This window comes from Macaca nemestrina, chromosome 10 (assembly GCF_043159975.1).
Source record: "Macaca nemestrina isolate mMacNem1 chromosome 10, mMacNem.hap1, whole genome shotgun sequence".
NCBI lineage: Eukaryota > Metazoa > Chordata > Mammalia > Primates > Cercopithecidae > Macaca > Macaca nemestrina.
Window position 1 is genome coordinate 123471732 of NC_092134.1, and position 18559 is coordinate 123490290.

General features: G+C 35.2%; 1 protein-coding gene across 2 annotated transcripts in view; it reads right to left on the reverse strand.

Moving 5' to 3' along the window:
- LOC105481413 (phosphatidylinositol-4-phosphate 3-kinase catalytic subunit type 2 gamma) overlaps positions 1–18559 on the reverse strand; it is a 421186-nt gene that overhangs the window by 148378 nt on the left and 254249 nt on the right. For both annotated transcript variants that reach the window (XM_011741018.3, XM_024792846.2), the window contains 5 exons: positions 16508–16615; positions 11831–11923; positions 10216–10345; positions 5740–5876; positions 3689–3858 (listed from right to left, as the gene is read on the reverse strand). In XM_011741018.3, the coding sequence (XP_011739320.2) occupies positions 3689–3858; positions 5740–5876; positions 10216–10345; positions 11831–11923; positions 16508–16615 (638 nt within the window). The remainder of the gene's footprint in view (positions 1–3688; positions 3859–5739; positions 5877–10215; positions 10346–11830; positions 11924–16507; positions 16616–18559) is intronic.

An 18559-nucleotide genomic window follows, 5' to 3' on the forward strand; every position in this document is an offset into this window, starting at 1 on the left:
AGGTGGAGATTGCAGTGAGCCGAGATTGTGCCATTGCACTCCAGCCTAGGTGACAGAGAGAGACACTATCTCAAAATAAATAAATAAATAAAAATTAAAAAGCAATAATAATAATATTGTGTAAACCATAAAAAGTTATACAAATGCTTTTCCCTCCCATGTTTTTAAGAAATAGACAATATGAGAAACACATGTATCTGTACATATAAACTCTATGCTTCCAGTGAGTGCAGCATTTTACATTAAAGACTATGACCTAGGGTTATTGTTGGTTGGTATTGGAGCATTATATGATCTTGTCAGAGTATGGGATGTTATGACAGTCCTAGGTCATGATTTATAAATCTAGTTTTATATATTATGGGGGGGTGCTGTTATTAAACCCATTTATGCCTAGTGTTCCATTCCTGGAACGCTAAGCTTGTGGGAGTTATTTATATCCTACTGCTCAAGGTCATTGCCAAGGTCTGATTTTTCACAAAAAAATTTTGCAACCTCTGGCATAAGTGGGTTAATACATCTGAGTATGTGTACAGAAACTAGGAGTGGGCTAGGTTTCTCTCTAAAAACAGGGTCCGTAATGTAATAAATGTGGGACAAATAAGAATGTTCGTTTATCCTAGGGGAATACAAAGGTCCTACTTATAGGACCTATAAGACTTGTAAAAGGACTTTTGTGTACCTAAAAAACAATAAGAATATTCAATGAACCTAGGATGGAAGAAGTTAACTGTCCTACAAAACAACATTCAGTGAATTCCAGAAACAACTGAAAGAGCTTAGGAAGAGAAATGTTAGGTGCTTCCTACAATTCAAAAGATAGTGTAATAGGTACAGTTCAGTTTTACCATTAAACAAACTCAGGGAAAAAGTATCAGCATTGAGAAAGTAATCCAAGGAGACACTGCTGATGAGCCTTACGGGAGCCACCAATGGACATAAAATCTTGGAAACAATAATCCATATGGATCATGGAGCTGCAGTTGGCCTCCTCAGCTGGTGGTTAATAACTAATATTCTCAAAGGAAGACAGTGGCAAATTCATTTTCATTCATCCAATCAATAATTATTGAATGGCTGATGATTGTTTTATTGGCTGCTTAATTCAGCAGAAAATATTAAGAACCAATTATAACTGTGGCTGTATGCTGGGCACGTTTTTAATTTACCTATGATGCTGCCTAAGAAAGGTTTAAAATTGCCAAACTCTAGAAGTAGCAGTAGCTGCTCTAGCATCAACAAGCAACCAAATTGGAACTTGATATTCTCTACAGAGCCTGGTGTGTGAACTTACCACACTGTGTTAATAATCTTTTCTTTACTTTTTTATGTCTCCCAACTGGAACTTATTCTGTAGAGCTGAAATACCTTTTTTCATTTTAAACCACTCACATGAACCATGCGGAAACCAGAGGAACAAATGAATAAGGGTACCCCACAATACATCAAAAGTTAAAAAAAATTTGTCCAAACTGAATCTTTGAATTTTTTTAGAAAAAGGTGGAGTTCAGGAAAAAAGTGTTACATGAATAAATTTTATAGATACTCAAGTATGTTAATTGAGTTTGTCCCTCATAAGCTAGGTATCTCTCCTCTATGACGTTCTCATGGTCTGTACGTTTCTCTATCTCTGCCCTTATAACATTTTATAATAATCATTTATGTGTCTGTATTTGCAGTACTTGAAAGAGTATCCCTAACTGACATGGTAAATGCATATTAATTCTTTGTATCTCCAATGTTTATCACAGTCCTTGGCACACAGACCATTCCCAGTGGACATTTAAGGAGTGAATGAAGGTCAGGCACAGTGGCTCACACCTCTAATCTCTGCAGTTTGGGAGGCCGAGGCAGGAGGATCACTTGAGGCCAGGAGTTCGAGACCAGCCTGGCCAACATGGTGAAACCCCATCTCTACTAAAAATACAAAAATTAGCCAGGCATGGTGGCTCACTCCTGTAGTCCCAGCTACTTGGGAGGCTGAGGCAGGAGAATCACTTCAGCCCAGGAGGTGGAGGTTGCAATGAGCCAAGATTGTGCCACTGCACTCTAGCTTGGGTGACAGAGTGAGACTCTATCTCAAAAAAAAAAAAAAAAAAAAAAAAGAAAAAGAAAAAGAAAAAAAGAAAAAGAAGTGAATGAATATGTGGTGAATTTTTCGAGGCTATTTATTAAAGAAAGCAATATATTGAAAGTAACAAAAAGTAAAATAATCCATTTGTATACATCGTGTAGTTTATGATGCCTTTTTAATGCCAGGTCATGGCCATCTGGTATAAATTCAATCACATTATCTTGTAAGAAATATTATTATTTCTTATATTGAGGGGCTGTTCTCAGGCAAAAGCGACTAATGAGTCTTTGGAATGGTTTCATCCTATTTCTACCTTAACATGAAATATGTTTTTAAAGACTTTTAGTGTTCAATCTTTGATTTTGTACTTTCAGCTAAAATAAAATGAAACAAAACCTATTCATCTGTCAGTATTCCTTATTTCAGTAAATAATATAATTATTTAGTCATTTGCTAAGATAAAACAATCTAGGCATCATCCTTGAATGTTTTCTTCTCTGACCTTCTGCGCCTCTCCCCCAGTTCATTAATCATAACCAAGTCCAATCAGTGACTTGGTTATGACTCTGTCTTCAAAATATATTCTGAATCTGTCCGTTTTTACTACTTCTGCCTTTACTGGTCTCACTTTATTGCAGTAGTCTCTTCACTGGTCTCCATTACACAAGGTATCAAAAGAAAGCTTTTGAAAACCACTGAAATCGAAAAGTTTCTCCTGAACTTAAAAAATAAGAGCCATACTCTATATGCCCTCTGTGCCCTACCTGTTTGGGCCTCCACCAAACTCTTCACCTTTACCTCCTACTGCCCGCCCCTCTCCTCCCCATCTCCAGACTGCAGGTCTTCTCGTCGCTGGAACATGCCATGCTTATTTCTGTGCTCACTGCTATTATATGTGCTATCCTTTCTTTCTGGAATACTCTCCTCATGGATCTCCATGAGGTGGTCGTGGGGACACAGCTCTCTGTCATGTCTTCCAAGATGCCTCTTTAAAATAGTATCCCTACTCCAGTTACTTTCTATTCCATTTCTCTGCTTTACTTTTCTAAAATAACTTCCCATTTTCTGTGTCATTTCTTTGCTTGTAAACTTATTTAATGTCTGCCACCCCTACTGGAAAGGGTTTGTATCTGTCTTGTTTACTGTTGTATCCTTGAATAGTAGGTATTCCCTAAATATCTGTGGAATGATGGAAGGCTAGTTAGTTCAGTGTGGGAAGTAAGCTAGTATGACTATGTATAGACCAGTGGTGATTTGCTATAAGCAATATATCAGATGTTTTGAGATCATCAATTCATACTTCATTGTCCATTCAAGTTTCATAAGGAAACAAAAAATATTATTTCAGACGACTCAGACTAAAACAGGATTAGTTGCTTCTCATGGGGAAAGACCGGTTTAGTCTACTACCAATTTGAGGAAATCAAATTTGTTGCATTAAAAATCTACTTTAAAACTTTTCTTCAATCTTATTAGATATATTATTATGTTTATATTACCTTGGGGGATTTGAGAGATGGGAGCAAGTCATCAGCAGGGCTTCTATGCAATTACATGTTATACATATTGCTTAGGACATTGCTTAATTACTGTAATAAACATTTGTGCACTGACCTTTTTATCCCTCCAAATGTTTGTGCATGACCTAGGAATTTTCCAAAGTCAATATGAAACATGTGGCCCGACTTTGTCAGCATGATATTATCATTGTGACGGTCACATACTCCCAGGATGAATGTTACCACACACCAGCCAGCACAGGAGTAGAAAAAGTTCCTTAAGGCCTAATCCATTGAAAAACAATCATACAAAAATAACAACAAAAAATGAGCAAATGCATTAGCATCAGAGGTAATCATAAAAAGTAAATGATAAAAAGCAAAATTACATAATCAGGACAAATTTCTACATCTCAGTGGACAGAAGGGTACAGTTAAGCAGCTGATTCTTGATCTGCTACAGAAAAATATGAAACAATTGTTCTTTAGTCTCTAATAGATAAATGTTTGCATTGAAACTGGGGAGAAGATCACCTTCATTCAGATGGAGTTTATTTTCATGGTTCACTAGAGAAGTTTCCTAGTGTGATTTTTTGATACTTCAAATATACAATAGTGAATGATTTTTTTTTCAGAGTAAAAGAAGGAGGAACAATACGGCCCAATATTGCCTATTCCCAGAGGACTTTTAAAATATCAGTTGTTGAATATTTGAAATTTTGGAAGACAGAGAAAGCTATACTGAGAAATGTGTAACATTTCATGTGTATTTTTACAAATAGGTCATCAACGTAGTTGATGTCTGAAGCTGTTTGGTATAGTACATATACATCAGTGAATGCCTGTGTGGGTGGAAGCAGATTATCATTAAGTCAATTTGTGCTTATGTTTCTCTAATGAACAGAGGTTTCTTTCCAAAAATACACTTTGTTTCCAAAATGGTCTCCTGGGTATACATTATTTCATCAACTTGGTGGTGTAACCATGAATGACTGGTTGGGACAAGGTTATGGTCTCCTAGCATGGAGGGGCTGCCTTGATGCAGTGAAGGCTAGGTCACCAGGCTGCATGCTAGGGTGCTTCAGTTCCAGGTCTTCCACATGCCTAGGCAAGTCACTTAATTTGTCAATCCAAATGTTCTTCACTTAGAAAGTGAAAATAATAAAATATGTCCTTCATATGGTGGTTGTGAAGAGTGATGTATTTGGAAACATCTCAAACAACGTAACCACAAGGATTAATGCAAAACTGAAGTTATAATTTTGGGAAGAGCTAAAACATAGATTTCCAGGTAATTTTATCTAATTATTTATTATTTGGTCTGTAAAGCTTGTATTTTGCTCCAACATAATATTATGAAAGTGTGGAATAGATGAACTCTGGGGTCCTTTTAATCATGGCCTTTTTATCATAAGTAGGGTGACCAATCATCCCAGCTTACCAGGTCTGAGGAATTTCTCAAAATAAGGGGATTTTAGTCCACAGGATAGGACCGACCAAATCTACTGGTGCATTTTTGCATGAATTAGCATTTAGGTGCTCATGCCTCTGGGTGGACCCAGCTATACTAGATCATAGCTTGGCAAGTGGAACAAGGCCTGCTTCTAGCCACACTCATCTCCTTAGCCAAGATCCCTAATATAGGGCAGAACCTGCACAACTGTACACTGCAAGCCAGATACCAGAATGAAGTAAACGTTGAGAAAAAATGTTTACGGTCAAATAAAATGGTACATTTTGTAAAATTATGATAAACATAAACTCTATTTTGCATTTTGCAAACCATTAAGAAAATGGGAGATGAAAAAGTAGAGAACAGTGGAAGAAATGTATTGCAAAGAAAAGCAGGGATATTTATAGCAATTGGAGATTAAAAGAGGTAACTTCAAGGGGTGTTGTTTCTAGGGTGAGACTGATGTCAGGATGGCCTCTGAGCAAAAAAAAATCTTTATTGATGACCAGGATTTTCACCCAGAAACTAAATAAAATACAGAAACTTTTATGTAGTTAATACATCACTTAAGCTGGGTCATTATTACTGGGCTGATGATTGACGTAGAACTCAAAATGCACTTAATTTACTTTTCTACAAATCAGAATATCTAATGAACCAGAGTATATTCTTATTTAAGTACATTATTTAAAATGATCTGCAGCAGGACAAACCTTTTCATAATCTGTCTTTAAGTGGTTGTGCTGACTGAACCACTTTTTTATTGTGTTTTCTTTCAATGGTCCTATCAGTCCAGAATGGCGATGAATCTTTGCTAGGGTCACAGCATCAGGTACCATCTGCACCAATCCTGGTAGACAGAAAAAAGGTTACAGAGACAATTCCTTCATCACAGGATGAGGGAGCCTTAGGAAATATAACAACAATAGCTTCTAGCACTACTGGGTTACCCCTTTCCTTTCCAGATTTTCTTTTCTGGAGGAGGCTTACCTAGATGCATCTCTAATTCTTCCTAAAATCCTGGAGAACAATGAGGCTACTTGCGTTTGGATCAGATTTAACAGACGCAGCTTTAATATTTTTTCTAGAGCTATGGTAGCAAGCCAATCTTGATGACGAACGGAGACCCCACTGCGTCAACAGAGTAGTTAATTAATTATCACATGGCTGGTGCACTCATTTACAGTTTAAGGGAGGACATTTAAGCTTGGATAACAAACATATTTACAACTTAAGGGAGCCAAATGCACTCTCCATAACAAACATTGCATATATATTATAAAAATCAATGTTCAGGTTAAAAAAAGCTTCACAGTTAAATGTTACATTTCCGGGAGTGAACAGAATAACTCAGCAGTGAACATATAGAGAGCTACCTGCTCCTTCCTTCTCAGTCAATATTAAAGAGAAACTACAATAGTAATTTTTTAAAAAGGGATCGTATATTGATTGAACTTAAATAGGAACTTTGCTCTGCTGGCCATGTATCCATCAAGGCTTTTTTAAATTTAATTTAATTTTTTTTAAAAAATTAAATTTTTTTGTGCCCCTAAGGTTATTGGAATGTAAATATTTGCAAACCTTCTGATTTTTATACTGTACAGAACAGCAATATAGATCCAGTACTTAAAGCTCTCTCAGGGATAATGTCTACAAAACAATGTGCAATGTATTATAAAGTCATTAAAATAAATTAAAGTCTAGAGTTTCTGATTTCCATAGTCTCGACAATTGCAAGAGTTGCAAACTCAAATTCCCAGAGAGACCAGGGACACAAATATAACTACAAGAACAGAGAGATGGTTGAGTTTTTAAATTGACCATTTAATGATCTACCTTAAAAACATTCAAATTAAACAACATTAAAGTAGATTATGGTGGTGATAAACAAAAGACTTAATGGTGCTGAATTTGGTCAGTTGCAGCTAGTTTGCAGCCTTAATTTCTCTTAACATCTGATAGTCCTGTTGTGATCATTGGCCATCTACATTTGTGGATCAGAAGGAAACTTCACATCCCAGAGACAAGTCCTGGGAATATCCATAGTATCATGACACTTCTCCCTTCTCCCCTAACAGTATTCAGCTGTTGCCCAGGTTTTCTCATGTGTGTCAAGGGAGATAGCAGGTTTAAAACATTTAATGTCAGTAGGTGATGCTTTTTAATTCTGAAAATTTCCCTCCTCATTTTTCCAGTTCCTCTATTTAATACTTCCTAAAGGCAGTCACTTTCTACGTGGTTGCTGAGTGTTTCAATGCCATCTTACCTTTGACCATGCCCAAAATTAGGACTTAGATGACTGCACCTTTTTAGATACTTTTCTGCAGCAATGTCAATTACTTTTCCAACTACGTTGATTTTTAGGGAGTTAATGCTTGCTAAATCCCAAGTCACTGATCACAAGCCTTGAATTGCTGACTATCCAGAAAACCTTGTACCTAATTTATAGCAATCATGGTGGCTAAATTCTGCTCATTAATTGAAATCATAAATTACATTTTATGCATTTTAAGCTAGTGTATATCATACACTATTTAAATTCTTTGAACATCATTCTGTGCATATAGAGTAATATGTGTGGTTTCATTCTTATAGTCCTTTAATGCAGCATTTCTCAAAATTTAATGCACATACAGATAACTCGGTGGTTTAATGGTTTAGCTCTGTGTCCCCAGTCAAATCTCATCTCAAATTATAATCCCCGTAATCCCCACATGTGGAGGGAGGGACCTGGTGGGAGGGGATCGGATCATGGGGGCAGTTTTCCCCCATGCTCTTCTCATGATAGTGAGTGAGTTCTCACAAGATTTGACGATTTTATTAGTGTTTAGCAGTTCCTCCTTCTCCCCCTTTTTTTCCTGCTGCCTTGTGAAGAAGGCCCTTGCTTCCACTTCACCTTCCGCCATGAATGTAAGTTTCCTGAGGCCTCCCTAGCCATGTGGAACTGTGAGCCAATTAAACCTCTTTCCTTTATTAATTACCCAGTCCGGGTGTTTCTTTATAGCAGTGTGAAAATGGACAAATACATTTGGGGATTTTGTTAAAATGTTCTAATTGAGTATGGCGGGGTGTGGCCTGAGATTCTGCATTTCTACCAAGTTCCTAGGTGATGTCATTGCTGTGGGTCTGTGGTTCACACTTCAAGTAGCAAGGCTCTTAGGGATAAAATTACTCAAGGTGGTGTTATACGAGGTGGTGTCTTTCAGACAAGGGTGCATAAGAAACATCTGAGCATCTTTTTGCAATCAACCTTTGAGCCCCTCCTCCACCTCCAGGGAAGTCTGATTTAGTACACCTAGTTGGGGGTAGGTTGCATCTACTCTTCCCATCCCCCTATGTAATTTTCATGTTCATCAAAGTTGGAGAACCAATGATAAAATAAATCCTGAAGAATTTTTATTTGCCCTGAAAATTTCTCCCAGAACTCCTAGGACATTACATACAAAGTGACCATGAGAATGATACTCAACAATGATATTGATAAAGTTATGGAAACTGGAGTTTACTCTCATCAAGGGCACAACTCTATTTAGCTCATTTTAGCATGCATTTCCCATCTAAAGTTGTGACATTTCTTGAGAAAAGTAGGTATTCAATAAGCCTCGGAACCTGATTAAAAATGCAACTTAATCTTTTAAAAATGACACTTGTTTTAATGATCTCTATTTTTCTTGAAGAATTATTTTGACAGTATAATGCCCTCTGAAATCTTACAGCTATTAGAGGTTGTTTGTTGGTAGACAGAGGAGAAAAATAACTTCTTTGTCTTGCGACATCTGCAACTTTGGATAAGTCTATAGTTATTTCTGCTGAATTATTTTATTAACTAAAAGATTCAGCCTTGGTTACATTCTATAATTATAAATAGAAATGAGATGAAATTTTAAAATTCTACTGGGATCAGTAATTTATTCAATTTCTAGAGAAAAGGTGATTCATGTAACATCAAATATCTCAGCTTGGATTATGTAGCATTATTCTATTTCAGCATTTTAGGACAGGAAAGCATTAGGTCACTTACGTGAGAAAAAGTAGGGTAAAATACAAGGAATAACAATCTCATGGTACCAAGGATAAATGACTGTTGTAGTAACTAGAGATTTAGAAAGTATTTAGAGTAAGACACGTGGCATGGAAGTAGTAGCCCTGTTATCAGAATCAAATTAATTGGCTAGTATGACTTGTAATGCAGTCATTGTAAGGTATTAAGTGGCAAGTGAATTTGGAGGTGTTTTTATACTTAGCATCTAAAATCTCAAGTGTTGACTGGGGTATTGAGACTGCTGGTGGGACTTCAGGAAGTGAGGATCCATGGCATGACAGTTCTCTTGTGATGACAGGTTTAAATTGTAGCTATGCTTGAATTAAAAAAAGAAAAAATGACTACATGGTCTAGATCCCCTCTCCAGTTCTATGATTTCATCCCTTGTTTATGCACATGTATCTGCTATAATTCACACCAATTAATTTAATAAAATTCTAAGTGGCAATGGTTATATGTAAAAAAAATTATAAGATATCTTAGATATTTTTGTTTCTTTAGTTTGGCATTATTGTAATTAAGTGCAACTTCTACCTCAGATGTTTTAGTGATAATTTGGGTGATCTATTGACATTATTTTCATTGAAAATGTGCATAAGTATAATTATATTTTCATATTGATTTCTTGCCTTTTATAAAGGAAAAGAAATGCTGATATATGTCCAACATTTACATGTGTGACCAACATTGACTGTTGATACTTTATCTACTCGAAAGTCTTTTAGAAATTAAATTAAGGTTTACAATGTGTTTAGAATTTCCAGAATTCCTTTCAGCACTTGAAAATGTGTATTTTGTGTTAATAAGTAACAATTGTATTCTTTTAAAAATGAGTAGGCTTTATATTACAAAATGAGAAAAATAACAGTAAGTTATTAACTCTAAAAGACACCTAAAAGAAAATCACAGTTAACATTTGGATTGTGAAGGTCCTAATTAATACCTAAAAGCATATTATGCTTTGTATAAATTCTGTCGGCTTATCATTTTTGAAAATAATTCTTTTTAAAGAAGAAGAATGTGTACAGTTCTTTGGATTTTCAAACTTGTAGTTTGAAACGAAAGCTGGAGAAAGTTTTGTAGCCTACTACCAGTCAATGTACGAAATAAATAATGTGAGCCAATGCACTTTCTAATCTATACTGACCTTGGTCTTTTCCTGTGGATAGACATCTATAAATGATCATTTGCATATCCAAGCCTTCTTGCAGCCAAATGTTGTCCATCACTTGAATAATCTGCAGAACAAGCATATCCTGACGAAGATCATCTCCAGCCTGTTAAAAACAAAATGATAGACCCTGGGTTTTTCCTTGAATTCCATTAAAAGCAGTCAAATATAGTACATGTCACTTTTTTCCTTGGATACATTTCTATCCTGACATAGAGTGGTTTTAATGGTTTTATTAGCACTAAAAGTACCTCGTGTTTCTGATAAAAAATGTTTTTAAATGAGAACTTCCCTTTAGATAATTACAGAAGCTTCAACCATCAAATTAGAGGTGCTGCTTGGAATGCTGTTCCTTGATAATAATTTTCAATTTATTATCCATGTGCGATGTCTCAGATTCAAAGTCTGGCAAAGACAGGCTGGATGAATGTTTATTCAAATTTCAAACTTAGCCAAGAGAGAACTCTTTCTAAGTGAAACATTATTTGCTGTGTCATAAATTTATGCACCGATATGCAGTTAGAATACCAAGAGCTTCTTGATTAGGAGTATAAATAGCATCCATATGATTGATTAGACTTTAAATCAGTGATTTCTCAAATTATTTTAAAGATAGTTAAAAGGTTTTCAGAGAAAATAATTTCCGATAATAATAAGAAATGATAAAGTGGTGATAGTCATGTATTGGTTAAGGAGATTGCATATGTTCAAAGGGGAAGGATAGTTATATCCTTTTAAACAAGTAAGAATTTTGGTTTTGAAAACACTTTCTAAATTATACACAGAAAATCCTGCCAAGATAAGATTTTGTGTTTTCTTTTTTCCCCTTCATCAAAAGTACAGTGTTGTGGGACCACTAACTCTTGAGGTGACAGGACAAAGCAAAAGTACGGACACACTACTCATTATCCTCCAAAATAGACAGTGAAAATTCACCAAAAATTCACTCTGAGACCTTGTTGCATGGCTTGGCTGAATAATTGGCCAAATAAACTGGAAGACTGGCATATTCTTACTTTTTGCCTTTATCTCCCTCTCTGTTCCCTCTTTCCTACGTGCTTATAAACCTGTTACTACCTTTTCTCTCTTTTTCCAATGGGATTAATGATGAAGACTGAAATGACCCATATTTACTTTTTTATTTAAAAAGAAAAAATAACTCAAACTACTAAAATCAACAAGTGCTAGCAGGCAAGAATTTAATGGTAAATTAACTTATGTCATTTCAGTTCCTGTTAATTTTGATCCCAATTTAGTATCTAGACCAACATAAAACTTTCTTCCTGGGGCTCACCACACATTCAACTTTCTGTGCCACTTAAAAGCAATCATATCACTTCATTTATTAAAATATATTCTCTTGGGTTTTGCACTGAAGGCTCCCTGGCTATGAGCCAGTAATGTTTGATTTATTGCCAATTGAAGTTTGGCACATACTACATATAATCCCGTAAAAAGTCAGACTCTAAAATAACTGAAAAACCTATGTGTTGTTGCTGGAGGAAAATAGCTACAACAATTTCTTTTTGTGAGTAATAAATCGATAGTTCTGTCTATGGAATCAATTCATGTTTTAAGAGCACTAGCATACCTTAAAAATAAGGCTGATGTTTTTGCCCATTGGATTAGCATTGATGAAAGTAATCTTCAATGGCAAAGCATTAGATGTAAAATATGAACATGCCTATAGGGAAAGAAAAATGGAAAACTAGTGAGGAAAATAAATCAACCCCCAACCCCCAAAAAACAAACCTTTTCCCCAAAATCATATCCCCTTGCAGACTTTGTTGTATGAACAAATGTAACACATATGAATAATTGTTATACTTTGGAACACAGAAACATACATATTTTTAAAAATTTAGTCTATCAACTGGAGCCTTTACTTTGAAACCAAGAAGCTAGCTTTTTGACAGATTACAAATCTTCAACTACGTTTTTTCTTCAATAACAGTAGTGATATGTTTGAGGTTTAAATGAACTAAGCAGTGTATGAATATTGGCTTATGCTAGCTGGTCAGTAAACAGAAGTTAAAATTTTATTTTAAAAACTTTATTTCCTTTCCATTATGTCTACCTTGCAGAATACTTTAAGGAAAAATAGAGAGTTAAGAAAGACTTGGGTTCAAATCTAAGCTTTATAACTCATTTGCTCTAAAGTGGAGGTAGTAACCCCTCCCTCATACATCTTTGTGATAGATACATGAACTAAAGGATATAAAATACCTTTTACAGGACCTGACACTAATCAGTTACTTTGAAAAATTCGTACATTTTTCTTTATCTTTTAGCTAATGAACATTTTCTTGTTTTTATATAACAGTACAACATAGATTTTGTCTTCTCATTTCCTGTAATTACACATTCCGTTTGCATTTTTGGCTTTGTGATGTTGACTATTTTTCACTCTACTTTCCTTGTTGCTTGTTTTCCTTTTATTTTTTTTACAACTGAGCATTGAAAAGCTGTATGTCTTTAGACTATTAGAGAGTTCATGATGACATTGAAGACTTAATTCAATATAAAGAAAGGAAAAAGACTTGATGCTTTCGATTTATCAACTTAGTAAAATATGACACCAATGCATGTTGAAAGATCAGCTTGAACAATGTTATCGGCAAGAAGTCTGAAATTAGTAGACGCTGAGAGAAAATAGCTATTTCTTAACTGACCTATCGACACAGATCTAACCCAATATCTTAACTAAACACAAACCCTTGCTTACTGAATCATAAGCAAGAATTTAAGAGATTGAAAATAGGTATTTCCTATTTTCAATTTGAAAATTCAAATTGATTCAGTAAACAAGGGTTTGTTTAGTTAGAAATTGGGTTAGATTTGTGTTGATAGGTCAGTTAAGAAGTAGATATTTTATAGATAAATACAGATGTTTTATCTATAAATAAAAATAGATGTTTTATATTTTTATGGGTGAGGATGCTTGTTAAGCAATAAAATTCTGTTGCAAAAGTCAGTTAATTAGGGATCACGTGACCATATATCATGGTATTGAATTAGCAAATTCTCTATTAGGCAAGAAATGAGTATAGATCAGTGGTTTTTAAATTCTGCTCATGGAATTTGCAGGGATCTCTTTGAGTTATCCCAAGTCCAGGGAGGCTAAAGGCAAGGCTTAGCCTATCTTTGTAACTATCACCTGGAGATATTCTGCTTTTATTGTTTCACATCTTGGTTTTCACATGCAGTAAATATTTGAGTAATTGTCAAAAACATGTATTCAACAACTAGTATGCACAGTATATGCTAAAAAAGAAACACTATATCTATCCTCACAAAGCCTATTAAATTTGGTTTTATATATATGTATATATATATACACACACACGCACATCAACCCTAACAGCTTTCACACAATCATTGCATTTATATATATACGTATACACATGCATATATGTACATATATAAATGCACACACATTAAGTTGAAAATAATTCACAAGGCAGTTTATCACCATTGAATGAAGTCACATTTTAAGAAAAAATTTTTCCGAGGTTAACTAGATCTTGAAGATTGTGAGGGACATAGATTAGCAAATAGGCAGAAACAAGGATTTTCTAGATAGAAAAAGGCAAATGATAAGATATTAGATTAGAGTGATAGTTACAAAGTAGATTGGAATGCCCATAGACGTAAGAATTAGTCAGAGTCTTAGAGGAGGATTTTATGTAGATGGTATAATAAGATAGAAAAGCTAGAAGAAAGGAAGATATGATCTCTGTCCTTGAGAAGCACACATCAATGACAGAGATCTAAAAATTAGTTGAAAAAGAAACCAGTAAGTAAATGAAATATCTGGTCCTTGTTTTCCCTAAGTAGTGGGGAAGAATTGCATTCAGTTCTTCCCACTCTCCCACTTGGTCCATCCTTTAGTGATTTAAAAGAAAATAGGGAATGGCTCATTGTGATTAATGGTTTGTGGGTAGGGGTGGAAGGCAAAGGTTGAGAGTTTGTCTTATAAAGACAGTTTAGCTCAGACCTGAGCCCCTTGCTCGTTGCCTTTGAGAGCCACGCTTTAAGAAACGAATTGAGCCAGACCTGAGTGCTTCTCCCCAGTATAGTTGACTGACGGTGACAGAAGCTGATTAAAGGCTTTCCCCTGCTCACTCCATTCATAGGGCTCCTTTCCAATGTGAACTCTCTGGTGCACAATCACTTGTGAGCTATAATGGCTCACACAATCATATAACAGCTTTCACACTGTCATTGCATTTATAAGATTTCTCCCCACAATGGGTTCGCTGATGTACCACAAGACTGGCTTATAAATGAATATCTTCCCCTACTCATTATGTTTGTAGGGTTTCTCAACAGTGTGAATTCTCTGGTGTATAATGAGGCATGAGTTTTGACTACAGATTTCTATGCTTATCATATTCATAGGGCTTTTGGCATGTGTGAACTCTCTGACACAGAATAAGACATTTACTCAGACCAAATGCCTTGTCACACTGCATTCAAAAGGTATGAATTTTCTCATAGTCAACAAATTAAGAGCTCTGATAGCTGGTTTCTCCAAACTGCTTCCATTTAAATAAGTTTTTATATGACCCTCTGATGTCAAATAAGACATTTACTTTGAATGAAGGCCTTGCCATATTCATCATGCTTATAAGGATTCTCCCCAGTGTGGATTCTCCAGTAGTTGATAAGGTTTCTGTTGAAACAGAGAGATTTTCCATACTCATTTCAACTGTAAGGTTTCTCACTTCTTTGTTCAATGGGACTGGAGGATAGATTAAAATGTTTCCCAAGATGCTGTCACCTGACCATGTCTGTCCTGTTCATTGTTGTACCCATAGGTGCCCAACCCTGTGCCAGGCATAGCTAGTCAGAGTAAATGGAACCAGAGGGTGGCTCTACTTGGGACAGTTTCTGCAGGAAAAGTACTGCTAACCATAGGGTGCTGTAGGGAAGGAGTGTGGTCCCACCTGCATTACTAGGGGTGGTGACTCCTGGGCAGCTGACCCCTGGCCCAGTCGGTGCACCTGCACATGCCAAACTTATATGTAACTTTAAGTGAAAAAAAAAACAAAAAAAAAACAAAAAAAAACTCTTCTTCTTTAAAACAACAAGCCAATAAAGCAAAAACAAAAGCAAACAAACAAATAAACAAACAAACAAAAAAACCCACGAGGACTCAGTGATCCCTGTTGTTCTTTCTACATTAAGGTACAGTGTCCTTGAAATGCTGAGTTCCTACATATGCTCAGCATTAGTCAAGAATGCCGCTGATGATGAAAAAGTTGGGCAATTTTTTGAAAATTAGTAACGATTTGGATTTCAGCCCAGACAGACATATCTCAGTTTAAGGAATTTGAAGCTTTATTTTGTTATGTTTCAAAATATATTTATTAAATGTATCAAAAAATTTGCAACGAGTCTTACTTGTGGCAAAGTGATAAAGATGATGGTATCAAGTTTTTAGCAAAACATTTTACATTCACGGTAATAATGGTCTAATTTTTCACCTAATTATTGGGTTTGTTTTCTTGACTGTCTTATGACTTCGGTTAAGTAACATTTATTGTCCATGCATGGTAGCTTAACCTCTTCACTTTTAAATCGAACATATTCATAATTTTCTCTGTTAGTGTTTTTGTACTCTTGGGCTTTTGAGAAGGAAGATAATAAAGCTTATCAGGAACAAGGGAGAAAGAATGATTCTAAGTCAGAGAAGGGTGACTGAAGAGGTACCATATGACAGAGGATTAGGAAGAGAAGGTTTAGGAAGTTGTGAGTCTGACAATGCCAAGATGGGCTTTCCAGGCGTGAGTAAAATCACAAACTATATGACATACTGACATATTAGAATCAATGAATTTTAAATTGAATCAAAATAGAAATGTTGTAGTTAATGATTAATGTTCGTGTACTAGGTATGGTTATGCACATAGTCTAAATAAACCACGAAATTATACCCAGCCTGCATGGGGTCACCAAAGCAACCATTTTTAATGAGTCAAGAAATTAACCCAGTGATATGTTCCTCTATGCTCCTCTATTTTTTTTCACTGAATTGATGGATAATTTGTTTCCAAATAAACAAACCATGTGATAAGGCCAATGTGGTCCCAACTAGTCATAGTGTATCGAAGGGAAAACACAATGTAAATGGATTCAATTACTTTTTCCTTAAAATAACTGCAATGTCAGCTTATGAATTCTTTTTGCCATTTCAAACATATACAGTGAACTAAACTATACGAAACAGAAATATTCAATTGATCTGAGGAATAAGTTGACTTACATCATGATCAATCCCTTTTATACACAGGGCAGGGTTCAGAGGAAGATGACAAGTATTTACATCTTGAAAGAACTCTTCTAGTCTGCCAATTTCTTTCTTCAGTACCTCCTGTGAAAAATCATTAGAAAAAGGATTTAAGAAAATGTAAAGAACTTGACTTTTCCTTCAGGTTATAATTTTCTTCTATTGATTAAATGAATTCCTGAATTCAGGGTTGCACACTTGGATGACTTTGGGGTCAGGCAGGTGATGTATTGATGAATGAGAAGACAGTGGGCTAAAGACAATAGGGCATGTTGGAGAAATGGGAAACTAAAGCATACATGCCCTTTCTAAAGGACCTCAAATTCAACTGAAAATAAAAAACAGTCAAAGCACTGTACTGTTTAAACAAAACATAAAGGGCTGGACTTGACCTGCGTAGCCAACCCTGCTTTATGTAATTATTAACATGATCCTTTTCTGATAATTTCCTGAAATCTCAGTTTGTGACTCTCAAAATTACACTCAATAGTAATAGTGCATTTTACAAAAAAAATTACATACAATAGTAACAACAATGACAAAAATCAATTGTGTAATAATTGTCAGAAATAATAATATGCAGGAACAAATAGTTTACTGGACGTCAATGGGTATATTTCTGATATTTCCTCCCTCCTACACTCCACTATACTCATGGCAGGTCAGATATCACAAAAAACACCTTTAAATTGTGCATCCTATGACGAAAGAGATAGGAAATAATAACAGTTCATCACAAAACAAACAAAGCTTCTTTTAGTCCACTTTCACATATACACAATGGAGTACTATCCAACCATAAAAAAGAATGAGATCCTGTCATTTGCAACAACATGGTTGGAACTGGAGGTCATTATGTTATGTGACATAAGCCAGACACAAGAAGACAAATATCACATGTCCTCACTTAGCTGTGACAGTTTAAATTTAAAACAATTGAACTCATGGAGACAGAGAGTAGGAGGATGGTTACTAGAGGCTGAGAAGGGTCGTCAGTGCAGCAGGAGGCAGGGGGAATAGTTAATGGATACAAAAAAGTAGTTAGAAAGAGTAAATTAGAAAGACTTACTATTTGCTAGCATGAGGTAACTATGGTAGAATTTTTTTTTTTTGCTCATTTTAAAATTGAAAATTAAAAAAGAAACTTTTTGAGCCCAATGCAGAAGACAAGGATATCATATTAATAATGTTCACTCAGCTCTCAAGAGTTTCTTAGCTTTTACTCCTGGCTTATTGGCAAATAATAGAATCCACAGCTCCCAGAATCCAGAAGAGCAAAGTGGAAAGACAAAAATTCATTACAGCCCTCTGTGTGTGGTTGTTCTCCTTTGCCTCATCTATACTTGGGTTTACCAGGTGGATATCATGGAGAGGACTCTATGCTCCCTTCATTTAAGTAAAATCTCTTTCCAGTTCATATAGTTATGCTTAATTAGCGCTTTTTAAAGTAGAAAAATAGCTATTAGTAACTTAAATCGTGAGAAATTATTATTTCTTAAATTGTGAGAAATTATAAATGCCTCTCCCACCTCTTCCTTTTCCTCTTCCTGTTTTCCTATGTAAAGAGATGTTATCACAAAAGCAGCCAGTCAAGGCAAGATAAGCATATTTACCTGAGTGAATAATGTCAGTATCACTCTGGTACTTGAAGCAAATGATCAAAAAAAGTGCCAGCATTATTTAACTATAATGTACATGTGAAGGATTTTAAAAACATGTGAAGGATTTTAAAACGTAAGAGATAAAGACCAAACCTTCACACAAACTTCTGTAAATTTTAAATCAATTTATTTAACTTGCCATCAACTTTTTGTCTACCATTAGAAAATAATTAAAGAACTTATAGTAACATTTAAAAAATCATAGAACTTTTTTTTTTTGCATTGCTTATCCTGTTATATGCCTTAAGGCTCCACTGTGTACTGGAGTTTATATACCTCCCATTTAAGAATAAATTCCAAACTTTTGCTTTTTTATTTTCCATTTTCTCCCAGGAAGGTGAAGTAGCATAGTTTCTGGCACTTCTAC